Genomic DNA, 27184 nt, shown 5'->3' with positions numbered 1-27184 from the left:
CGTACCAGCGATCAGGCCCCTGCTGCGAGATCGCTGGTCGTGTCGGAATGGCCTGGACCTTTTTTTGGTCGTTGAGGCCCCGCTGACATCGCTGAATCGGTGTGTGTGACACCGATCCAGCGATGTCTTCACTGGTAACCAGGGTAAACATCGGGTTACTAAGCGCAGGGCCGCGCTTAGTAACCCGATGTTTACCCTGGTTACCAAAAAAACAAACAGTACATACTCGCCTTTCGGTGTCCAGGTCCCTTGCCGTCTGCTTCCTGCTCTGACTGAGTCTCGCCGTACAGTGAGAGCAGAGCGCAGCGGTGACGTCACTGCTGTGCTCTCACTTCTCACTGTACGGCCGGGAGTCAGTGAGAGAGCAGGAAGCAGACGGCAAGGGACCTGGACACCGAAAGGCGAGTATGTACTGTTTGTTTTTTTGGTAACCAGGGTAAACATCGGGTTACTAAGCGCGGCCCTGCGCTTAGTAACCCGATGTTTACCCTGGTTACCCGGGTGCTGCAGGGGGACTTCGGCATCGTTGAAGACAGTTTCAACGATGCCGAAGTCGTTCCCCTGATCATTGGTCGCTGGAGAGAGCGGTCTGTGTGACAGCTCCCCAGCGACCACACAGCGACTTACCAACGATCACGGCCAGGTCGTATCGCTGGTCGTGATCGTTGGTAAATCGCTTAGTGAGACGGGGCCTTTACACGGGACACCAATCAATTTTGGTGATGTGAGGGCCCAGTAGTCATCCACCACTGATCTGGTTATCACCTATGATGTGGATTAACAGGAATTCCTCCTTGATTATTGAGTACATCAGAGGTTCTACTGGATTCCCAATTATAAGTTATTTTTGCCTAAGCTGGACACTACTGATGCCACATTTGTGTTTTTCTTGCAATGGTCTGGAGTCCATAGTGGAATCAAAACTTTTCACCGTACAACTTTTTTGAGCGGTCAGCTGTCAGTAACTAAGAGCATGTACTAAGCTGGTCCTACCCGGAGATGTACATACATCGGCAGTGGAGAGGCTAGCTAGGGTTTGGTTCGGATGGGGGGGGGGGTTGTGAAACTTCTGAGTGGATCCCTAAACAGATGCACCCTAATAGCGGAGAACCTCAGCACATGACCGCGCTATTACTGAAGATAATCTCTATATAAAGACCAACATAGATATTACCACCATATGGTCAGTGGTAGATACCAGTCCTACAGAACATATAAGAGATCACAGCACAGTTACCGATAATGACTTAAGGCCCCGTCTCACATAGCGAGATCGCTAGCGAGATCGCTGCTGAGTCACTAGTTTTGTGACGCAACAGCGACCTCAGTAGCGATCTCGCTATGTGTGACACGTACCAGCGATCAGGCCCCTGCTGTGAGATCGCTGGTCGTGTCAGAATGGCCTGGACCTTTTTTTGGTCGTTGAGGTCCCGCTGACATCGCTGAATCGGTGTGTGTGACACCGATGCAGCAATGTCTTCACTGGTAACCAGGGTAAACATCGGGTTACTAAGCGCAGGGCCGCGCTTAGTAACCCGATGTTTACCCTGGTTACCAGCGTAAATGTAAAAAAAAACAAACAGTACATACTCACCATCTGTTGCCCGTCAGGTCCCTTGGCGTCTGCTTCCTGCTCTGACTGCCGCCGTAAAGTGAGAGCACAGCGGTGACGTCACTGCTGTGATCTGCTCTCACTGTACGGCGGCTCGGTCAGAGCAGGAAGCAGACGCCAAGGGACCTGACGGGCAACAGATGGTGAGTATGTACTGTTTGTTTTTTTTTACATTTACGCTGGTAACCAGGGTAAACATCGGGTTACTAAGCGCGGCCCTGCGCTTAGTAACCCGATGTTTACCCTGGTTACCCGGGTGCTGCAGGGGGACTTCGGCATCGTTGAAGACAGTTTCAACGATGCCGAAGTCGTTCCCCTGATCGTTGGTCGCTGGAGAGAGCTGTCTGTGTGACAGCTCCCCAGCGACCACACAGCGACCACACAGCGACGCTGCAGCGATCAGCATCGTTGTCTGTATCGCTGCAGCGTCGCTGTGTGAGACGGGGCCTTTACAGGTGAGGTTCTTTCTGATGGAGTCGTTCACTTTTCCCGTCTTTTTCATCTGGCCCAGACCGACATGACAGCTTCTTCCAGCCAGGACTCATCTGCAGAGATTTCAACAAAGGCACATTTCACTTCTCATATTCCAGCCCCATCACCATCTATTCCCAACCTGCACAAACTCCTCATCCTGCCGATACCCCAATACTGAGCTTCTGCTGCTGTATGTGTCCCTATTACTGCACCTACTGTGCGGTTCTCTGTGCCTTCTAAATTCTAAAGCAACTCTCTAGAATATAGTAATGCCGGGTGCAAGTGCCCTAGAAAACAGTGCTCATATTTTGCCCCCTAGAAAGTAATAATGCCCTGTTTGCCCATTTGACAGTCACAGTAACCTGAGTTCCGCTATAACAATAAGTGCCCATTTTACATTTAATAAAGTCCCGAGTCTCCCCCCCCCCCCGTAGAGATCCCCTATACAGAGTATGATGCTCTCTTTACACAGTATAATACCCACTCACTGTATAGTACCACCCACACTGTATACTGACCCCTTAGTAGCCACCAAACTGTTTGATGGCTCCAACACTGTATGATTGCCCCTTCACTGTAATCCCCAAACTGTACGATGGCTCCTAGATGGCCTCTATATTGTATAATGCACCAGATCATCCTAAATGTAGTATAATGCACTCCCCATAGGCCTACTTTATATTGTATAATGCACCCCCATAGGCAGACCCTGTAGTATAAGGCAGCACCCCCATAGGCAGACCCTGTAGTATAAGGCAGCACCCCCATAGGCAGACCCTGTAGTATACGGCAGCACTACCATAGGCAGACCCTGTAGTATAAGGCAGAACTCCATAGGCAGACCCTGTAGTATAAGGAGCACCCCATAGGCAGACCCTGTAGTATAAGGCAGCACCCCATAGGCAGACCCTGTAGTATAAGGCAGCACTCCCATAGGCAGACCCTGTAGTATAAGGCAGAACTCCATAGGCAGACCCTGTAGTATAAGGCAGCCCTCATAAAAATAAATAAATACCTCTCTTCCTCCTTGTTCCAGCGGTGCTCTGAGCTGCTGCTCATCTCCTGACAGTCGGCACCGTGTAGTGGCGTCATCGCGCCCACTGTCAGTGTCGGTGACATCAGACGCTGACAGGGGCATGATGGGAGAAGGAACGTAGCGCGCCTTCCCTCATCAATGCGGTCAGCTGTATCGGCTGCACGCACCGATACAGTTACAGTAGCGTAGCTCCTTGTGGGCCCCCTCTGACCTCCGGGCCCATGGCGATTACCCCCCTGGAGCTATGCTACTGCCAGCAGTAGCTTCATGAATCTCTCAGGAAGCCTGCTACAATAATTAGCCATTCGGCAGTATAGGGTGTTTAGCCGTTTAGGCCATGTTCACATTGAATTTTAGGGGTTGTCCAGGAATTTCGGTACATATCGATGACCTGTCTATGGGTCATCCGTATCCCTTTTAAGTGAATGGGAGATTGCAGCACTCGATGCGGAGATGTGATGTTCTCCATACATTACATAAATCTAAGTATGAGCTTGTCGATCAGATAGGTGGAGGTGCCGGGTGTCTGATCGCCACAGATCTCATTTTGACGACCTACCCTGAGGATAGGTCAGGAATATGTAAGTCCCGGATAACCCATTTAATGGCTTTTATTATAGGTTTAGATGAGCAAAAGCTCCCTGGAATCTGTTAAGGTACCGTCACACTCAGCGACGCTGCGGCGATATAGACAACGAGCCGATCTAAACTAGATCGCTGGAGCGTCACTGTTTAGGTCGCTGTAGAGACGTCAAACACAGCAGCTCCAGAAAGATGCAGGAGCGATCCAGTGACATAACGGCGACTCACTTCTCGTTCTCGCTGGTTGTTAGCTCTATGTCAAACATCCGGAGTGTACCGACTGGCTAGAAGGAGATGCTGCGATGCCCCCTATGCTCGTTGCTGGCGTCGTTGCTTTTGCTGTCAAACATGACGATACACGCCGACCTGATGACCAAATAAAGGTCTGGACTTCTAGCTCCGACCAGCGATGGCACAGCGGGATCCAGATCGCTGCTGCGTGTCAAACACAACGAGATCACTATCCAGGACGCTGCAACGTCACGGATTGTTGTCGTTCTCTTTGCAAAGTTGCTGAGTGTGACGGTACCTTTACCCATAGACTAATATGGGAGTAGTGGAAAAATATGAGTTTCTTTATGGTTTTGAATTGATGCCATTGTAGCTTATGAAAATCTGTTAAAAAACTTCTGACATACCTACATTTATTAGATGTATGAATCCCATGTGGTAGGATCTGTCAACCAATAATGTAATGAATACATATTTTACAGGCTCCAATGTGTAGAACTAGTCTTCTCTAGTCCATGCTCCTTTTTTGCAGTATACTGAGTGGATGGGGCCAAAAGCACATTAATAGACCCTTACTGCAACATTTAGTGTGTACAGCAGGAGCCTTTCCGTCATATAGACTAAACAAAAGGGATAAACCTATCTCCACTGTCACCTGGCGTTGATTCGCCGTGATACAATGGACCTTATTTATCAAAACTGTATAAAGTAAAAATGTTACTTGTCCATAACAACCAATCATAATGAAGCTTTCATTTTACCAGAACAGTTTAAAAAATGAAATTTTATCAAGTCTTTGTTGCCCATAGCAACAAGAGGTCAATCAGTCCCAATATGTTTGCTTGAACAGAACACAAGGACCTCAGTTCATGAAAACCTCCGATTTTTCTCGGCGATCTGGATGAGGGGGCATGTTGGAGTCACACGCTTCTGAGTCATTGAGTGGTGCACTCCTCTAAATGAAGAAGTGGCTTCTGACGAGTGTTGTGTGCCGTCCTGCACCACACCACAAATCTTAGTCCAGTCACTGACTGGATTTATGGTGTAAGTAACGCCCCAGATCATTGTGAATTTAACGAGCTGTGGCCCCATGCTCCCTTCCCGCCCCAGCTCCACCAATTTTGGCAGAACTATGAAAACCTGGCGGGAAAGCACCAAAAACCACAACATTTTGGCGCAGCTGAGTTTTACATTGATGATGATGATGATGATGATGATGATGATGATGATGATTATTATTTATTGTTATAGCGCCATTTATTCCATGGCGCTTTACATGTGAGGAGGGGTATACATAGTAAAAAAACAGGTACAATAATCTTAAACAATACAAGTCATAACTGGTACAGGAGGAGAGAGGACCCTGCCCGCGAAGGCTCACAATCTACAAGGGATGGATGCAATTTTGCATGGGATGGGATGCAAGGGATGATGCAATTTTTCAAAGTACCCCAGAATTGAGAAATGAAGAATCTGTAGGACAGCATTGCTGTATACCCACAGTGGCCAAGATTATGTCACAGTCGGTTATCACAGAGTGCCGATGTCCTGTCATTGTGGCCAGCATTCACAAAAAAAAAATACCGGAAATATTTTTTACTAAATTTTTTTTTTTTTTAGAAAATTACAAATTGAGGCAAATGTATAAAAATCTTATTACTGTTTTTCAGCAGTATAGAACTGTAACATTACTTGTTAAACAGGGAGCATGGCATATTAAAAGGGTTGTCGCACGCCTCTCCTTTTCACATCAGGAGGTGAGCGTGTCAACAGATACCTGCCAAGAAGCCTTCATGGTTTCCAGGTATTCGTAAGAATAGGACACCTGTATGATCTCTGCTGGCCTGCACTTGTCTGTATGTCCAATACAAATTCATCCATGGTGCCTACCTCCTAATGTGAGACTGAGCGGCGCTGCTCAACCTTTGTACAGTCTCCATGTACATTAGCTTAAAGATGGCCGTCTGATCATCTGACGTATATATGGCAGCCTGCCAACTCCTGACAAAAAGATAACTCGACTTCTCTCTAATGGAAATACATGAATGTGTATGGAGGAGCTGGAAGAGGTGGTTATTTGCTGTCAAGGACACCTGTATGGCCACCCCAAAGGGAACCTGTCACCTCTTAAAATAACGCAGTTTACCTGCACATATAGTGGTAACAGGCAGGTGAATAGTGTCTAAATCATGTCCACATGCTAACTAAAAGAGCAGAGTGCGCGCGTGTGCAGAGTGCGCGCGTGTGCAGAGTGCGCGCGTGTGCAGAGTGCGCGCGTGTGCAGAGTGCGCGCGTGTGCAGAGTGCGCGCGTGTGCAGAGTGCGCGCCAGGGAGTGGTCACAACTTACTGTGTAGTGAACAGTGACTGGAACTGCTCCCTGCACCACCCTGATGACTGTAAGGGAGCTGGCTGCAGAGAATAAATTTTTATTTTTTCCCTGCAGCCCGTTTTCCGGTAAAGCAGCCAGGCAGGTTTTAAATGCTATTTACCTGCAGAATAACCCTGTATCTGTAGATTACCTATATCTGCAAATGTACAGCATTCTAAAGGTGACAAGTTCCCTTTTAAATCAGTAGCACCACTTCTGCAGGAAACAATGAACAGCGCCTATTCAATGCCACTCGCAGGCATGCCAAAAGAAAGTTTGTATTGTAGTTTTATTCAGTAATTGTTGTGTATGAACTGGACATTTGCTTGAGTATCATTAATAGTGTCAGACTTTCCATCTTGACTTAAGGTACCTTCACACTAACCGACTTTGCAACGATAGCGATCCGTGACGTTGCAGCATCCTGGATAGCGATATCGTTGTGTTTGAAACGCAGCAGCGATCAGGATCCTGCTGTGATATCGCTGGTCGTTGCTGAAAGTTCAGAACTTTATTTGGTCGTCAGATTGGCGTGTATCGTCGTGTTTGACACCAAAAGCAACGATGCCAGCGATGTTTTACAAAGGTAACCAGGGTAAACATCGGGTTACTAAGCACAGGGCCGCGCTTAGTAACCCGATGTTTACCCTGGTTACCAGTGTAAAAGTAAAAAAAAACCAAACACTACATACTCGCCCTCTGATGTCTGTCACACGTCCCTCGCCGGCGGCTTCCCGCACGGACTGTGAGTGCCGGCCGTAAAGTAAAAGCAGAGCACAGCGGTGACGTCACCGCTGTGCTGTGCCTTACGGCCGGCAATCACAGTCAGTGCGGGAAGCAGACGGCGAGGGACGTGTGACAGACATCAGGGGGTGAGTATGTAGTGTTTGTTTTTTTTACGTTTACGCGGGTAACCAGGGTAAACATCGGGTTACTAAGCGCGGCCCTGCGCTTAGTAACCCGATATTTACCCTGGTTACCCGGGGACTTCGGCATCGTTGGTCGCTGGAGAGCTGTCTGTGTGACAGCTCTCCAGCGACCACACAGCGACGCTGCAGCGATCGGCATCGTTGTCGATATCGCTGCAGCGTCGCTTAGTGTGAAGGTACCTTTAGGCTGTCAATTTAGCTATCACAGTTGATGCATATCAACAATTACTACAGTAGTCTGTATAATGAATGCCACTCACTGTTTTTTGTCTCTGCTTACTTAGCAAATACATATGGGAGTCACAGACTGTAACCTTAGCACATTGTGCAGTAGGCAACCAGTTAATTAATCTGTAGGTGTTTATGACTAATTTTAGACTGGCAGCTAGTGACAACTGTCCTGCCACTTGTCTTTGTATGTCTGCCATGCAACAGTACCTGTCCCTTGTGGGTGAACCTTGAGAGACAGAAGGAATATAGGAAAAGTCTGCTCCTATTTTGTTCACCTTTCCAATAAATATCTATATAATATATACAGTATATAGTGACACAAGTTTTGACATTTTAGCTGTTTACCAAAACATATTCAAGATACAGTTATATAATGTGGGTGGCTTAAAGTGCAGACTCTCAACTTTAATTTGAGGGTATTCACATCCTAATTGGAGCAAAGGTTTAGGAATTACAGCTCTTTATTATGTAGCTTCCTCTTTTTAGATGGACCAAATGTAATTGGACAATTATCTCTAAAGCACTTTAATGGGCTATTCCCATGTACATGCATCATCAATTTAGCAGGTATACGGTTTGTAGTTGATTCCAGGCGTGGCATTTACATTTGGAAGCTGTTGTTGTGAACCCACAACATGCGGTCAAAGGAACTCTTAATAGAAGAAATCAGTTTTGTACATTGTGCTAAAAAAGAGCACTAGTGAGCTTGGGAACTCAAACAGGCCTGGATGTCCATGGAAGACAAGTGGTGGATGATTACAGTATTATTTCCATAGTGAAGAAAAACCTCCTTCACAACATCCACTCAAATGAAGAACACTCGCCAGCAGGTAGGTGTTACAGTATTTGTCTACCATAAAGAGAAAACTTCATGAGAGAAAATACAGAGGGTTCACCACAAGGTGCAAACCATTAATAAGCCATAGAAATACCTGATTAGGATTTGACAAAAATATGTAAAGAAGCAAGCCCAGTTCTGGAAAAGCATTCTTTGTACATATGAAACTAAGATCAACCTGTACCAGAATGATCGGAAGAAGAAAATATGGAGAAGGCTTGGAACGGTTCATGATCCAAAGCACACCACATCCTCAGTAAAACTTGGTGGAGGCAGTGTGATGGCGCGGGTATTCATGGCTTCCAATGGCACTGGGTCACTAGGGTTTATTGATGATGTGACTGAAGACAGAAGCAGCCAGATGAATTCTAAAGTGTACAGTGCTATACTTTCTGCTCTGATTCAATCAAATGTAACCAGGTTTATTGAACAGCAATAAGGAGTACAGATGGAAAATGACCCACAACATACTGCGAAAGCCACGTAGGAGTTATTATGGCAAAGAAGTGGAATATTCTGCAATGGCCGAGTCAGTCACCAGGTCTCAACACCACCGAGCATGTATTTCCCATACTTAAGACAAACCTTAAGGCAGAAAGACCAACAAACAAGCAAGAACTGAAGTCATCTGCAGCAGAGACCTAGCAAAGCATCACAAAAGAATAAAACCAGCGTTTGACATCTGTGGCTTCCACACTTCAGGCCGTCTGCCTCCAAAAAATTCTCTCCAAAGTATAAAGTTTAAACTGAACATTTTATGGCAAAGTTAGTTTGTCCAATTACTTTTGAGCCCCTGAAATGAGGAAGCTTTGTAAAAAAAATAGTTGTAATTCCTAAACATTTCACCGGATATTTTTGTTCAACCCCTTATATTAAACCTGAAAATCTACACTGCAATTGCAGCTCAGTTGTTTCATTTGAAATAAAAAATAATGACATGCAGAGCCTTTAGATTAGTAACTAAGCACCATCACATTCTGTTCTCATTTGTATCTCTTCATTTTAGGATCATTAGACGTCTCTAGCTGCTTGCTGTAACCACCATGGAAATGAAAGGTAATGTGGATTGTAATTTAATGGTAAGCTGAGCTGGATTGTATTAACCCCAAATTATATGAATGTAATTTAATATTATTTATTATACATTAAATTGTACTATTAATAATAATAATAATTATTATTATATTAATATTTGGTTTATTATTATAGATACATACCGTATTTTTTGTGGCCATCTCAGCAAAGGAATGCAAAGACCTGTGTTTAGCCAATTACCATATTTTTCGCTTTATAAGACGTACCTGATTATAAGACGCACCCCCAAATTTGGTGAAGAAAAAAATATTTTTTTATGTTAAATGGGGGTCTGTCTTATACTACCAGTGTCCGTCTTACAAATCATATGTCCCTCATCCTGGTATCTATATAACCCCAATCCTTGTGCTGGCACATGCCCCCCCTGCTGTCAGGCACATGCCCACCTGGTCACTATATGCCCCCCTGTGCTGCTGGCACACATGCCCCCCCACCCGGGTCACTATATTCCCCCCTGTGCTGCTGGCAGACACATGCCCCCCTAAGCTGCTGGCAGGCACATGCCCCCCTGGTCACAATATGCTCCCCTGTGCTGCTAACAGGTACAGCCCTCCCGATCACTATATGCCCCCCAGTGCTGCTGGCAGGTACAGGCCCCCCCAGTCACACATGCCCCCCCGTGCTGCTGGCAGACCCATGCTCCCCCCCCCCCCCGTGCTGCTGGCAGACACATGCCCCCCCCCCCCCCCGGGTCACTATGCCCCCCTGTGCTGCTGGCAGGCACATGCCCCCCTAAGCTGCTGGCAGGCACATGCCCCCCTGTGCTGCTAACAGGTACAGCCCTCCCGATCACTATATGCCCCCCAGTGCTGCTGGCAGGTACAGCCCCCCCAGTCACACATGCCCCACCTGTGCTGCCGGCAGACACATGCCCCCCCCCGTGCTGCTGGCAGACACATGCCCCCCCCCGTGCTGCTGGCAGACACATGCCCCCCCCCATGCTGCTGGCAGACACATGCCCCCCCCCCCCGTGCTGCTGGCAGACACATGCCCCCCCCCCGTGCTGCTGGCAGACACATGCCCCCCCCCCGTGCTGCTGGCAGACACATGCCCCCCCCCCGTGCTGCTGGCAGACACATGCCCCCCCCCGTGCTGCTGGCAGACACATGCCCCCCCCCGTGCTGCTGGCAGACACATGCCCCCCCCCGTGCTGCTGGCAGACACATGCTCCCCCCCCGTGCTGCTGGCAGACACATGCTCCCCCCCCGTGCTGCTGGCAGACACATGCTCCCCCCGTGCTGCTGGCAGACACATGCTCCCCCCGTGCTGCTGGCAGACACATGCTCCCCCCGTGCTGCTGGCAGACACATGCTCCCCCCCCCCCCCCCTGTGCTGCTGGCAGACACATGCTCCCCCCCCCTGTGCTGCTGGCAGACACATGCCTCCCCTGTGCTGCTGGCAGACACATGCCCCCCCCCCCCCCTCTGCTGCTGGCAGACACATGCTCCACCCCCCTGGGACACATGGGGGCTGGGAGGCAGGGGAGAAGGTTACAAGGGGACTAGTGGGCAAGGGAGACTGACACAAGGGGACTAGTGGGCAAGGTAGCCTGACACAAGGGGCACACGGGGACAAGTGGACAAGGGATACAAGCACAAGGGGACACAGGGACAAGTGGGAAAGGGAGACTGACACACAGGGACTAGTGGGCAAGGGAGACTGACACAAGCACAAGGGGACAAAGGAGACAGGCACATGGGGACACACAGGGACTAATAGGCAAGGGAGACTGGCACACGGGGACAAGGGACACAAGCATAAGGGGACAAGGGAGACAGGCTCAAGAGGGAGGACACACGGGCCCCTGACCTGCCAGAGCCGCTTGTAGCGACGACCGCTGCGACTGTGGTAATTACGCCCCTGCCTCACACACACACTACAGATATCACACACACACTACAGATATCACACACACACTACAGATATCACACACACACTACGATATCACACACACACACACACACACACACACACACTACAGATATCACACACACTACAGATATCACACACACACACACACTACAGATATCACACACACTACAGATATCACACACACTACAGATATCACACAGACACTACGATATCACACACACTACAGATATCACACACACACACACACTACAGATATCACACACACACTACAGATATCACACACACACACACACACTACAGATATCACACACACACACATACTACAGATATCACACACACACGCACACTACAGATATCACACACACGCACACTACAGATATCACACACACTACAATACCACACACACACACACACTACAGATATCACACACACACACACACACACACACACACACACACACACACTACAGATATCACACACACTCTACAGATATCACACACACACACACTACAGATATCACACACACACACACGCACACTACAGATATCACACACACACGCACACTACAGATATCACACACACTACAGATATCACACACACACACTACAATACCACACACACTACAGATATCACAGACACACTACGATATCACACACACACACACACACACTACAGATATCACACACACTACAGATATCACACACACTACAGATATCACACACACTACAGATATCACACACACTACAGATATCACACACACTACAGATATCACACACTACAGATATCACACACACTACAGATATCACACACACACACACTACGATATCACACACACACACACACACACTACAGATATCACACACACATACACACTACAGATATCACACACACATACACACTACAGATATCACACACACATACACACTACAGATATCACACACACATACACACTACAGATATCACACACACATACACACTACAGATATCACACACACATACACACTACAGATATCACACACACATACACACTACAGATATCACACACACACACACACACACTACAGATATCACACACACACACACACACTACAGATATCACACACACACACACACACACACACACACACCAGCTCATATACACAACTCACAATCTCCTCTGGTACAGGGGAGGCTGATATAAACCTGCAGCTCCTCAGCTTCTCCTGACTACAGCGGCTCTGTCCCGCACCTCCCCCTGCTCTCACCTTCTGTCCCGGGGCTGCAGAGCAGAAGCTGACATTCTCACCATGATGACTGGAGCAGTGGAGCTGCTTCCTGTCTCTCACGTGCCCCGGCTGTCCCCTCCCCCTAGATACGCCTCCGACTGTTGCCGTGCAGGAGGAATCTCCTGCACTGCAACATGGTGTTGGGTGCCTCTGACCTGCCGGGCCCGGTCGCACTGGCGACCGCTGCAGTTACGCCCCTGTCTGTCCCTATCTTTTTGTATTGTAGTATCTAATGACAGCATGCAATGGGCATTGTGAAGAGAGGGGGAGCAAGGTCCAGTGTGACATTGCCTATTGCTATTAGTGAATTCTGGATTATCAGCTGTGTATAGAATCTGTTACCTGTTAATATAATCCTGCCTCTGATGATAAAGAGCCTACTGAAAACTCTACCTGAAAGAACAGGAAATATGAGTCTAAAAAAAGAAAACCCAGTGGCCACAATTGCAAGATAACTCTTTCTTTTGTTTTTAAAGCTTGTGCTATGGAAACAAATGTCAAAAATTTTCAAAAAAGAAATGTAACAGAAAAACCTGATTTAAGAACAGGGCATCTTTACTTCTGATAGTTCATGAAAACGCCTTTAAATATCCTTCATAAATATAATTGATCATTTAGTCTTAATATTCTGTTATTTAAGGGTTGCTGGAACAGATGTTGAATATAAACACTACTGTATTGACAAAAGGAAGATTAAACGGGGATTAATAATATTTTTACTGTATACCTTATGTTGCTTTAAATTGACTTTATATGCTTTATAGATGGAAACTACAAACCGGACCCAAATTCTGGTAGTGGTTACCCTCCTGCCATGAACCCAGGTCCAGGCTACTCTGCTCAAGGATATCCACCAATGAATTACCCTGCTCCTGGATACCCACCTCCAGGTCCTTATGGACAACCCCAACCAGGAGCATTTCAAGGTAAAAGGGCTGTTTGCAATGAGTTGAATTACTCTCAAGTTTGAGTAGATGTAATAGATGATCCAGCTTTGTACCATATACATTGCATTTACATAGTTGTGACATACAAACCAATTCCCCTAAAGTTGAGAGGTTGTGTAAGATGTAAAGAAGACAAAAATATCAATAATCATAAATAATTTTGAAATCTTATAGCATAATTTATTCACAAGACAACATCGAAGGTAAAGGTAGACAAATTTAAATTTTATTTGAAAAAAGAACTTTCTTAGTGGATGACGGCAACATATCTAAAAAAAAGTTGGTACAAAGGTTAATAAAAGGCTGGAAAATTAAGTGATGCTAATGAAAAACAGCTGGAGGGTCAATTATCAACTAAATCATAGGACTGTGTATAAAAATGGCAATTTAGAGAGGCAGAGTCTCTCAGAAGCAAAGATGGTCAGACATTCAACCAATCTGTAAACAACTGCATCTAAAATTTGTGGATCAATTTAAATGAAATGTTCCTCAATGTAAAATTGCAAAGACTTTGAATATTCCCCCCTTCCCCCATCTGACATACTAATATCATCACTGTCACGCCGTAAACGGCGATAAAGGGGCAGGACGGCGTACTGGGACCCGCACCTGACCCTGCCACAATAATGGGGCCCTGGCTTTCCCTTATCTCAGGGGTACCTATGATGGTTAGGAGGCCTGAGCCACCAGTGTATCCCTGTCTCCTGAGTTGACCCTATCAGGGGCCCCCTCTCCCCTCAAAGGAGGTGGACTGCACCAGTGTAACTATAACAAACAGGGTAAACAGACAAGGTAACTAAGTCTCAAACTCACCAAATGCTTACACAACCACAGAGGAAACACAGAGAAGGGAAGAGAAGGAATAAACTAGGAAGGAAAACAGGTTTTACATGCAACCAAAACAGCAGACACCAATCTCTGTAAATAAACCTCCAACTCCAACACTACGCTCCTTCAACCTCCAAGCCAGGCAGTAGAACTGATCACTGACAATAGCTGAAGTCAGGACTGGGTCTATATAGAGTATCAGATTACAAGATCCACTTCAGCTGAGAGACCCAGCTCTCAGCAACACAGCAATTAGGTTAACTCCTGCACTGCTGGCACAAAACAGCCAGGTCAGAATACAGGTGAAGAGCTACTGTTCACTGTGTGTGAACGAGGCCCAGAGCGCTGCGGTTCTCTGGAACCTCTCTGTCGCGGAAGCCCTGTGACAATCACAAGATGCAGAGATCCTGGAGAAATCTGTGTGCACTAGGGACAATATGATGATTCTGACCTAATACGGTCTTACAAATCACTGCTTTGGCTCAGGAATACTTCCTGAAATCATTGTGAATACAGTCAACTGTGCAATCCACAAATGCAAGTTAAAGGTCTAAAGGACTATGCTAAATCTCATACTGCATTCACCACAATAGCATGTCTTCACAGAAGAAGAGTTCGGGTGATGACCTGGCCACTTGTAGCCCACTCCTTTCACCAATATAAAGCATTTGTAACATTATGAAACCAAAAGAAATCTGGCAAAGAAAACTCAGGACTATGGAGCAGATAGAATCAGACAAGAATGGGACAATATTCCTCTCCCAAAAAAACAGAAATTGGTCTCCTCACTTTGCAGATGGGCGATGCTGCACAATGGTAGACATGGTCCTGCCCAAACTTTTTGGATATGTGTTGCGGCCATCAATTTCTAAATTAGGTAATATTTTCAAATGAAATGTAAAAATGTCTAATGTTCACATTCTGATCTGTGTTCTTCAGTCTATTGTGGATAAAATGTGGCTATACGAGATTTCCATATCATTGCATTATTGTCTTTACATTTTACAAACTGTGTCAACGTGTTTTGGAATTGAGGTTGTACATTTGTGGGACTTTAGGCGCCTTTATGGATGTCCAAACAAGTCAATATCTGTTCTAGTGGATGATCACTGGACATGTGAATGTACGCTTACCACCATTTCCTATTGAAAACATATGCACACTCGGTCTAGTGTCTGCTGTTGGGAGGAATAACTGTAGTATGTCTGCTAAAGGCTGAATGATGATAATAATGCAGATGTCAGCGATTGGCTGCAGCGGTCTCATGTTCTTGTTGTATAAAGAAAAGAGAACAGTGGTGGAAAAAGAGAAAGTGTAAAGCGTTTGCAAAAAGGGGTCGGGATTGGTAAGTTCCACGTTACATGGTTTGTGATCTATAGCTCTCTATGATCCTAGACCATGTGCTGTAATAAACATTGTCGTTGTGTTTTCCTGACACTATCCCATTCCTTCATCTTGTTAGTGTTGTTTGATTAGTTTATATTAGTTTATATGTAATTGCATGCCAAAGTAGAGACCTACCGTAATGCTGTCAAATGGTAGCACTAGCATCTATTACTGCTGATGCCTGTACTTTGGATCATGGAAGTATTTACTAATGGTGTAGATCATAATTGTTAGGATTATTATTATTTTTTTTTTTTTTAGGAATGACGGAATGCACTTAAAGTCATTATGAAATCCAATTAGATTTTGTGTTCATTATCAGCAAGTGCATCCTCATACATTTTCTGTGACTGCTCCTTTTATTCCGATCACGTTTCTTTTAAAGCCCCATTCCACAGGAAACAGTAAATAATGGAGTATAAAATGGCTGCTGCATGAAGCCCATCAAATCTAGATAATTTTTTGTTACGTCATAAAATTGCCAATTGGTTAAATCAGATTTTTGTGTTAAATTTGTGTTTAAAACATTTTTCCAATTACATCACAATCTTGATGTAATTGGAACTCTAGCAATTCACTGGCCAGTGGACTTTTTTAGACTTTACGTTTCTATAGTTTCCAGAAATGTTCATGTACATTAGAAGCAATGAACCTTATCTTTTCTATTGAAGCTTCTGATGAACGTGTGCAAAGGTCATTGTGAAGGGAGATGGAGCCAGGGTTCATTATGACATTCCCTACTGTGAGCTGTGGATCCTGTGTTGTCATCTGTATATAGAGCATTTACCTGTTATTATACTCCTGCCTCTGATTATGAGTCTGCTGAAAGGACAGGTAGTATTACTCTAAAATTTCCCGACTTGCCAGTGTGAAAGTTGCAAGTTTGCAATTTCTTTTTTTTGGAACACAAAAGCCTGATTTGAGATAGTAGGTACTTTCATGACGTTACATTGTCTTCAAGTCCATTTTCATATTTAGTAGAAGTACTGTGTGTTTGTATCTTCCCAGTGATGGGCCCATATTGCATACACAAAGTCCAGGGCTCCATTGCCCCTGTATATTGTTTTCCCTGTGAAAAATAAATGAAAACCTAATTGTTATCTGGAAGGCCAATTCTTTTGATTGACCTTCTTTAAAAGATATGGCCAACTCTGCAGGCAATTTTTTGTGTGTTTTAATGTTTCCTTCCGGTTACTTTCATTGTAAAAGTTGCACCCTTTCCTAAAGGATCTGTGCGCCACTGCCGGCTGCAGAACGTGTCAACTAAGAATCAGTCAGTGAGCTCATTCTGGCAGAGAGTTTGTAACTCTCTTATGCTTGTGAATGCTGCAATTTCAGGCATGGGCAGTGTGACCCCAAGTCTCCGGCATGGAGGTGGAGGTCTATGGCGTATGCCCATAGTCACAGTGTTCAGAATGTTCGGAGAAAAGAGAATGAGGTCGGATCAGGTATTTCAGAAATATCTCAGTGGGTGTGCTATTGGCAGACGGGGCAGGACTAGTTATTCCCGACTAGTCAAAAGTCTTTTGGATATGCGACAAAAGGAGTTAGTCGAATTTTCAGTCACTATATACTGTGAAAAGACGACAAATATACGAAGAAGACCTGAGACATTGACTACTGCTAGGTAGGACAGGCACACACTTGAGATGCCCCTAATTTAAGTAAGGGGTTAATGTTTCTAAGCCTCAATAGAGTCTATGGATGATATGTAGAACAATGCGGGCCGGTACTGATCATTTGATACAGTTGCATCTGCTCATTAGATCTGTCCTGCGTGAATGATTGCCAGTTTCTCAGACGGGACAAACTTTTTTGTAAATCACCAGTTTAGACTGGAATGTTTAGCCCTTCTAGTGAAGTCACTGTGAGTTTTGTCTCATGAACTTTGCTCATACTTGGAAACTTTTCAGTGCTAATCCATAAAAGAAATAAATATGGCTGGAGAATAATCAGACAGGCATGGCTTGTCCTTTTCTCGGCACTGTAGGACTCTGTTTCTAGAGTAACTGTACTAAATGTTCTGATGATCAAAAGATCATGGTCTGGGCTCTGAAGCTTTGGCATGTACATTTTTAAGTACGGTATTTATGCAAAAACTGGGAGATTTTTGAGCCGTTGTACAGTTTTTTTTGTTGTTTTTTTTTGTTTGTTTTTTTTAACTTTTGAACCATTTGCATCCTGTTTGATTCAGCTGTGTCCAATATAATTATTCAAAGATTCACATTAGAGATTGAAACAAAGGAGCTATACATTTCTGTTTGATGTACCTGGAACCTGTCAAGATATTTTACCTTGTTTAATTAACTTGAATTTTTACTTATCAACTTCAGGCCAACCAGTTCATCCTAACTATGGCCCACACGCTGGAGGACCTCCTGTTCAAAACCAACCAATGGGTCCAGGTGGCCCACAAGGTGCATGGATGCCAGCACCTCCAGCAGATCCCAACTGCCCACCAGGTTTAGAATATCTGTGCCAGGTAAATGGTTAACCATATTTTTTAAAAAGTGATCATACCCAAAAAAGGTGCGGAGCTGCTGAATGGAATGCTACTTTCTTGGCTAAAGATGGGATTTGCATCTCTTCTTTGTTATGCCATCTATACGAACTGCTTCTAGATCGGATAGAAGCTTAGTTTCCTCTCTGAGAGTGGATGCTTGCATTATGAACATGCATTAACTTCTTATAGGGAAACCTATGTAAATGAGTTTCATGGAGTTATTGTTACAAGATAGGTATAAACTCTGAATCTATGATTTTTATATGGCATTACTGCCATTTAGAATATACTTAAAAAAATTATGTACTTTGCGCCAAATTGACGTGTGCCCACCAGCCATGACAAGGATAACTAAAGCATACACATTTAAAGAGCATGTTGGATCCAGCATTGATTAAACCAGCCTTAGGCCACGTTCACACATTCAGCATTTGGTAAATATTTTATGTCAGTATTTGTAAGTCAAAACCAGGAGTGGAACAATCAGAGGAAAACACATGCTCCAATAATACATTTTTTTTACCCACTCCTGGTTTTGGCTTAGAAATAGTAAGGTAAAAAACTCACCAAATACTCAACGTGTGCACGTGGCCTTAGACTGATGGGAGGAGGAGCACTCAGATTTCTTTGTAGCATGCATTTGGAGGTGGTGACGGCCTCGATAATTGCCTGAAGGCTGTTTTTAATTAGTGCTGGATCCTGTGCACCCTTTAAATTTGTAGGCTTTTGGCCCCAGAGAAATGGTTATTAGGGTCTCATCAAATAAAACATATGCCTTGTTGTGGATAGTGGGCACACACGAATGGGCCAGATTGTCTGCTAAGTACCTTCATTTTATAACTATATTTGATTCTAGTAGATAACCCATCCCGGGAGAGGCTGTAATATAAAATGCATCCACATAATGGCAGAGTTGTTGCCCCAGGACAATGACTACAATCTACAACCACTACACTGGTGAGTGAGGGGTGCGTCATCGTTCACTATCAATCCCCACCTCACCCAGCTGGTTTTCATGGCTCACAGTGTGTTCTACAGTATAAACAATTAGGTATGAAGACCCCCATCTATTGCCTGACCTACACAGATGCTTTAGTGTGTCAAGTGGTCAGTGGACCACGTGGTCGGTTACAAGTTGACACAGGACACAGACAGGGCTTCTCTTACCTGGACCACCTATGTATGGCTTCCCGTGCACAAGCCTTGTACAGAGACCAGTCTTATCTGCCCATATCACTGTCTGTTTAGAGGGTCATACACATTGCATAAATGTCTGCAAATATAGGTTATTTTAAGGTGACACAGACCGGCTTAGACACATGGCAGCCAAACTCTCATGTGGCCCACATCTATCTCTCCTGATTTCCCCATAAATATGAATACTCAGATAAACCAAGCATTCATGTGTTCTCTGTGGTAAGAGCAGAATAAGGAGCTAACCATCATCTCCACCAGTGGCCCATATACATGGAGAAGGAAGGATCAGGCGTGTGAATTCAGATCGCCTGATCCTTATGTTCCACAACATCAGCTTTCAGAGGACGATCGTCAGGTCTCCATGCTCATGTAACATTCAGCTGGTCCTACCAAAATCGTCTGTTCACCTGACAATAACCTTAAGTGTATGGGGGGCTTTATTTTCTGGGAAGATTTGCACTGCAAGAAGTGTCTAGAATAGTTTTAGCTCCCTTTTCCATGTGACTGCGTTCTCCTGTCCGTGGCCAGTTTAGTGTTAAAGGGGACATGTCATCAAGTCAAAATTGGCCAGTTTTGTTCTGATTTTATTTCTGATGCTTCCATGAGTATTCTGCCTTTTTTTTTTTTTCTGTTAAATCCACCATTTGTTTCCACAGATTTTTTTTTTTTTTTTTTTTTTTTTATTTAGTGCTAATTTTTAGGGTCTTTTCCATGAGGAAAACTCACAGAATTATCTGGGGGGGGGGTTGTACTTAAGCTGTTCCATGAGCATCACCCCTTGGTAAAGATCATAAAAAGCATCGCTAAATAAAAAAGGTCTGAATCTCTCAAAGTGTATAGTGGATCTAAAAAATAAAAAAAAGTCTTCAGCGGAGAGGTAGGAATCCAGTAAGCGCATACACTGGCCACTTTTCACCTTATGTCAGGTTCTCTTTAAAGATCTGCCATTTAAATCTCCTTATGAGATTGAAGCAAAGTAATTAAACCCCTCAGTAAAAATACATTTTTATTAACTTGTTGATTCATTTAGTATTTGAATAATAAGTGTATGATATGTACATTATATAATTGTTTCTGCCTGGCTTTATAAAACCATAATGTATCAGATGATAAATCATGTCTGACCATCTTTTAAGGTTAACACCAGGGTTATTACAGTAATGTTGTAATTATTACATCTGACATGGATATTGCTTTATAATACATATTTTATGCGCAGTTTTGCTTGTGGTAGTATTTATGAAGGGAGGGAATAAAAAGGTCCCGAGAGTGTTTTACTTGTCTTTCTAATCGATGCCAGAAGCCGTTTTTTCTTTGTCTGTGGACTGTTCTAATCTTTAGAAGCGTAAATTGCCTGGCCTGATATTGTCGTTCCTATGTCTCCTAAGCCGCTGCATACCCATTCTATACATTACTGATAACTTATGCTTTGGATTTTGCAGATAGACCAACTTCTTGTCCATCAACAAGTAGAGCTACTGGAAGGTAGGTGATACTTTACTAGTGAACAAATCATTATAAATGATCGTTCAGGAGAGTTTTGGGGTTTAATAAAATGATATTTCAGGGCATGTTTTTTAAATTAGATTTAAAGGGAACCTGTTACAGGACAAAATACTATTAACCTGCAGATAAGGGGTTAATCTGTAGGTTAATAGCGTTCTGAACCTTCCCGACGCTCACACTTTGAGCCATGCTGCAGCAAGGAAATAAACTTTGTTCCTTCCACCAGCGTTCAGGTTTCAGTCATGGAGGTGGTGCCGAAACGGGTATAGTCACTGCTCTGTGTACGGAGAGGGGTCGCTGTAACCGCACCCCAGCACTGAGGGCGCAGGTACAGTTGCCCATGTCCATAGACAGTGTGGTGACTGAAACAGCCCCAGCACCACCTCCATGACTGAAACCAGAACGCTGCCTGAAGGAATGAATTTCATGTCCTCCAAGTAACTGGGCTCAAAGTGCAGGCATCGTGCAGGTTCAGAGTGCTATTAACCTGCAAATTAACTTATGTTCAAGTTAATAGTGTTTTTTTTACGTGACGGGTTCCCTTTAAATCGGAGGCAGTATTACAAGCAACAGTGGCTCAGTCTGTTCATTGTGACTACGTACATGTGTTTCCTGAAACAAGAAGAAGTTGGAGTCTAAAACAAAGCTTAGCATGAAAATTGCAATATTTCTATATTTTATCCTTAATGCAGATTGTAATGTGAGAAACAAAAACATTGACCCCCAAACAATACATTTAAAGCAAAAACCTGATTTAACAAGTCATTTTTTTAAATGTTAGTCTCCCTTTAAATAAAACCGCAGCCACTCAATTCTGAGGATGCTAACAAAATGTTACAAATATATTTAAAAGTCCACTGTGACTTGCTCCGTGGGCACAGGTTTCTATAAAAAAAAAAAAAAAGCTGCACTCCCAGGTCCTGTGCTGAGTTTCTGGTGCTGCTCCTGGTGTCTTGTATTGGCCAAGGTGCTGATGTCATGTCATCAGTGCAGCAGCCAATCATTGAGCTTCTATCAGCGCCATGGATTTAGGACCTCTTTAGAGGGTGGAGATGAAGGAAGCTGTGGTATAGGAGTGCAGACTAAGCCTCCTGATGATGCTGAAACGTGTACGAGGGGCGGCCAGAGGACGAGGGGTACAGCAACAATCTGCAGACACCCACAAAGATTACATAATATAATATGAATATTTATTAACCAGCTTATAAAACAAAGGAGAAGATTGTGGTTAAGCCGTGTATAAGGAACAAATACAATGACCGCAGTTACTGCAAATAACACCAACTATGAGTATACGCAGTGACACTTACCGAGAATTAATAGTCATATGTGAGCAAAATATGACGCAATTAACAATTTCTATGCATACATCAATAAAACGATAGTATTGTGCCAGCACTTTTAGTAATCGCTTACTCGGAGCAGTTTTTGAAGTGTCTCTTACAGAAGAGGCCTTTCCTCCTAACTAGCCCTCTATAAGGCTATTTATACTCCGATGTAAGACCGTAACGGTACGTCCTGAGACTGAAGTAGAAGAGTCATTGGTGTGTGGAGCAGTAAATATTCATTTATCTTTAATAGCGAGCACAGTAGTCATAGCTGCTGGCTTCCTGAAGCTGCCGGGCGATCAGGTGTGCCTGATACCTTAGCAAATGAATATTCACTGCTTTCCACTTCCATGGAGATGATTCTGTTTAATAGCGGGCATGCGTGATTGCCCGGCCGTTTCAGGAAGCCGGTGGCTGTGACTATGGTGCCTACTATTAAAGCTCAATGAATATTCATTGCTGTCCACTCCCATGGGAGTGGAGAGCAGCGAATATCCATTCCCTCAAGTAGTGGACACACTTAAGCACGCAGGAACAGCTTGTCTGCTATTAAAGAGAAATGAATATTCACTGCTCTTCACTCCCATGGGCGACCCCTGCCTCCTATGACCTGCTGCTCCGCCGCTGCCACTCCCCCACCTCCCCATCCACAGCCACAGCATGTACATCTGGACTATAAGACGCACCACCATTTTCCGCCAAATTTTTGGAGGAAAAAAGTGCGTCTTTTAGTCTGAAAAATACGGTATGTAACGATTTGCTGGTAGCATCAATATCTGTTTCTGCTGTGATGGGATCTTCACCATAGTCTTAGGTGCCACTGTCACTCGTCCGACGGACTGGCCACACATGGTGCTCTTTTGCAGCCTGCAGCTCCTGTACATATGTGGATTGGCAGCTGTACAAAGTATATAGATTCTGATTTATTCTCTTTATTCATTAGTTAATTCTGCAGCAATTCTGACCCTGTGCGGGAGTCACTACATGTGCTACTGTAACCTCTCCTCGAAGATCTTTCTGATCAACAAGCCTAGAAGTTATATTTGTATAAGGATAGTTCCTTTTTGATAACTTTATTTCTTGTATCTCCATATTAAGCTTTGATTGGCTACGAAACCAACAACAAATATGAGATCAAGAATAGCATGGGACAGAGGGTGTACTTTGCTGCCGAAGAAAATGATTGCTGCACTCGGAACTTCTGTGGACCCGCTCGCTCCTTCACTATGACCATCGTTGATAACAGCGGACGTGAAGTAATTCGGCTCATCCGACCTTACAGATGCTCTTCATGCTGTTTTCCCTGCTGTCTACAGAAAGTAAGTAAGCCTTCGCCTCACCCCTACCTTTTTGCTTTGCTTTTGACTTTGGGCAGATCTAGCCCTGGGTATTTCTGAATACTGGTACTATGGCTCCCATGTCTAACAATCCATAGGCGTATATATCCTTCCTTGGTCCTCCTGCCACGTTGATTGATTCTTTGCCAGGTTATATGTCTGATTACTGCAAATTTTTATATCTGTGAAATTACGATTATTGTGGCACTTTTCTCTCCTTTATGCTCGGTGCACTCATTATTGTCTTGCATTGTTTCCGTGCATAGGACTTTGATATAGGGGCAAATCATGCCCATGATAGTCTATGGAGACACAGCTTTATATGTTAAGATTCATTGTACGACACTATATGTGCCTGTGATGGTGCCACAGAATATGGTAATCACTCCTTAGTTGCAGCATTGGGGTTATATCATCAATAATCCATTTATTTTATTGTCAATATCCTAATGTCTGCTGGCAACATATTACCGTTTGAATATTTATGCACTTATTTATTGGACCGACTGTACATGGTTTGCTAATTATACTGTATGTACTCATAAGCAGTTTGAGAATTCTTTGTGGTATTTCTATGGTTTACATATACCTGTAGGGGTGTTGGGTTATTGGGTTTGTACTCATGGTTTTAAATGATTTTATTAGTGTGTATTGAGGTATAATAAAGTTTTTGCATCTTATTATTAGTGGTTGTGCAGGCAATTATTAGTCTAGTCTTTTTTTCTTCTTTGTTCTTTCATTCTATGTTTACAGACTAGGCTTTGCACCCCATTTCTTTATTGTTATATGATACTGTTATAGGAGTGCACCCTATCTATATATTTACAGTTTGCCTCTTTAAGGCATTTGGCAGTCGATGATGATGACTTATTATACAATACAACTTTCAAGAGATCTTCAATTACTAACTTAACATATAATGTTGCCTTTTTTATTATTATATTTCATATTGGTTGTTACTAACACAAATGTTTATTTTTTCACTTGTTATAAACGTGGAAAACAAGTAGTAAAGAGATTTAATAAAAAGCTGAAAAAACATATTAAAGGGGTTGTACCAAGTTTCTAAATGATCCCCTTAGCAGAGTTGTGGAGTCGGTTTCCATTTTGGTGGAGTTGATATAAAATGTACTGACCCATAAAATATACACTGCTCAAAAAAATAATGGGAACACTCAAACAGAGTATAACTCCAAGTAAATCAAACTTCTGTGAAATCAAACTGTCCACTTAGGAAGCAACACTATTTGACAATCAATTTCACATGCTGTTGTGCAAATGGAATAGACAACAGATGGAAATTATCGGCAATTATCAAAACACACTCAATAAAGGAGTGGTTCTGCAGGTGGGGACCACAGACCACATCTCAGTACCAATGCTTTCTGGCTGATGTTTTGGTCACTTTTGAATGTTGGTTGTGCTTTCACACTCATGGTAGCATGAGACGGACTCTACAACCCACACAAGTGGCTCAGGTAGTGCAGCTCATCCAGGATGGCACATCAATGCGAGCTGTGGCAAGAAGGTTTGATGGGTCTGTCAGCGTAATTTCCAGGGGCTGGAGGTGCTACCAGGAGAACAGGCCAGTACACCAGGAGACGTGGAGGGGGCCGTAGGAGGGCAACAACCCAGCAGCAGGACTGCTACCTCAGCCTTTGTGCAAGGAGGAGCAGAAGCACTGCCAGAGTCCTGCAAAATGACCTCCAGCAGGCCACAAATGTGCATGTGTCTGCACAAACTGCTAGAAACTGACTCCATGAGGATGGTCTGAGTGCCCGACGTCCACAGAAGGGGGTTGTCCTCACACCCCAACACCGTGCCAGACTCTTTGCCACAGAACACCATGATTGGCAAATTTGCCACTAGCATCCTGTGCTCTTCACAGATGAAAGCAGGTTCACACTGAGCACATGTGACAGATGTGACAGAGTCTGGAGACGCCGTGGAGAGCGATCAGCTGCCTGCAACATCCTTCAGCATGACCGGTTTGGCAGTGGGTCAGTAATGGTGTGGGGTGGCATTTCTTTGGAGGGCCGCACAGCCCTCCATGTGCTCACCAGAGGTAGCCTGACTGCCATTAGATACCAAGATGAGATCCTCAGACCCCTTGTGGGACCATATGCTGGTGAGGTTGGCCCTGGGTTCCTCCTAATGCGGGACAATGCCCGACCTCATGTGGCTGGACTGTGTCAGCAGTTCCTGCAAGATGAAGGCATTAAAGCTATGAACTGGCCCGCCCATTCCCCAGACCTGAATGCGATTGAACACATCTGGGACATCATGTCTCGCACCATCCACCAATGTCACGTTGCACCACAGACTGTCCGTCCAGGAGTTGGCGGATGCTTTAGTCCAGGCCTGGGAGGAGATCCGTCAGGAGACCATCCTCCGCCTCATCAGGAGCATGCCCAGGTGTTGTAGGGAGGTCATACAGGCACATGGAGGCCACACACTACTGAGCATCATTTCCTTTTCTTGAGGCATTTCCAATGAAGTTGGATCAACCTGTAACTTCATTTTCCAACTTTGATTTTGAGCATCATTCCGAATCCATACCTTCGTGGGATATTAGTTGTGATTTTACTTTGATATTTTTTAGGTTTTTTTGTTCTTAACACATTACACTATGTAATGAATACAGATTTACAACTGGAATATTTCATTCAGTGACATCTAGGATGTGGGATTTTAGTGTTCCCTTTATTTTTTTGAGCAGTGTATAATACATTGGGTTCAGTAGTTCAGTGCAGGATGTGCTGTAATGTTTTCAGAAGGATTTGGGAAAGTTCTGAAATGTCCTATAAATGTTTGTTCTGTTCCTGATCTCAGAGTCTTGTCTTTTAGTTGAGATGAACCTGTGCTGCACTTTATGCACATGCTCAGTAGTGACCAGTGCTGTGGAGTCGGAGTCAGGGAAATTGAGGAGTCGTAGGCTTGTGTTACTGACCACATTTCTGCCCCTAACAATTGGATTGAAGATAATTTAAAGGAAATCTGTCACCTCATTTTTTGCATATAAGCTGCGGCCACTGCCATAAGGGGCTTATCTACAGCATTCTGTAATGCTGTAGATAAGCCCCCAATGTAACCCGAAAGATAAGAAAAACAAGTTAAGGTACCTTCACACTGAACAACTTAACAACGATAACGATAGCGATCCGTGACGTTGCAGCGTCCTGGATAGTGATATCGTTGTGTTTGACACGCAGCAGCGATCAGGACCCTGCTGTGACATCGTTGGTCGGAGCTAGAAGGCCAGCACCTTATTTCGTCGCTGGATCACCCGCTGACATCGCTGAGTCGGCGTGTGTGATGCTGATTCAGCGATGTCTTCACTGGTAACCAGGGTAAACATCGGGTTACTAAGCGCAGGGCCGCGCTTAGTAACCCGATATTTACCCTGGTTACCATTGTAAATGTAAAAAAAAACAAACACTACATACTTACATTCCGGTGTCTGTCGCGTCACCCGGCGTCCGCTTCCCTGCACTGTGTCAGCGCCGGCCGGCCGTAAAGCAGAGCACAGCGGTGACGTCACCGCTCTGCTTGACGGCCGGCGCTTACACAGTGCAGGGAAGCGGACGCCGGGTGACGCGACAGACACCGGAATGTAAG

At 44.5% G+C, this 27184-nt stretch overlaps 1 protein-coding gene across 4 annotated transcripts in view; it reads left to right on the top strand.

Moving 5' to 3' along the window:
* LOC143808301 (phospholipid scramblase 2-like) overlaps positions 1-27184 on the top strand; it is a 92758-nt gene that overhangs the window by 35844 nt on the left and 29730 nt on the right. For all 4 annotated transcript variants that reach the window (XM_077290815.1, XM_077290816.1, XM_077290817.1 and 1 more), the window contains exons 2-6: positions 9309-9358; positions 13299-13460; positions 18029-18177; positions 20838-20880; positions 23328-23548. In XM_077290815.1, coding sequence (XP_077146930.1) covers positions 9346-9358; positions 13299-13460; positions 18029-18177; positions 20838-20880; positions 23328-23548 — 588 coding nt within the window. In that variant the 5' untranslated portion in view covers positions 9309-9345. The remainder of the gene's footprint in view (positions 1-9308; positions 9359-13298; positions 13461-18028; positions 18178-20837; positions 20881-23327; positions 23549-27184) is intronic.

This window comes from Ranitomeya variabilis, chromosome 2 (assembly GCF_051348905.1).
Source record: "Ranitomeya variabilis isolate aRanVar5 chromosome 2, aRanVar5.hap1, whole genome shotgun sequence".
Taxonomy (NCBI): Eukaryota; Metazoa; Chordata; class Amphibia; order Anura; family Dendrobatidae; genus Ranitomeya; species Ranitomeya variabilis.
The sequence above is the reverse complement of the archived record's forward strand: the minus strand, read 5'-3'. Positions and strand labels throughout refer to the sequence as shown.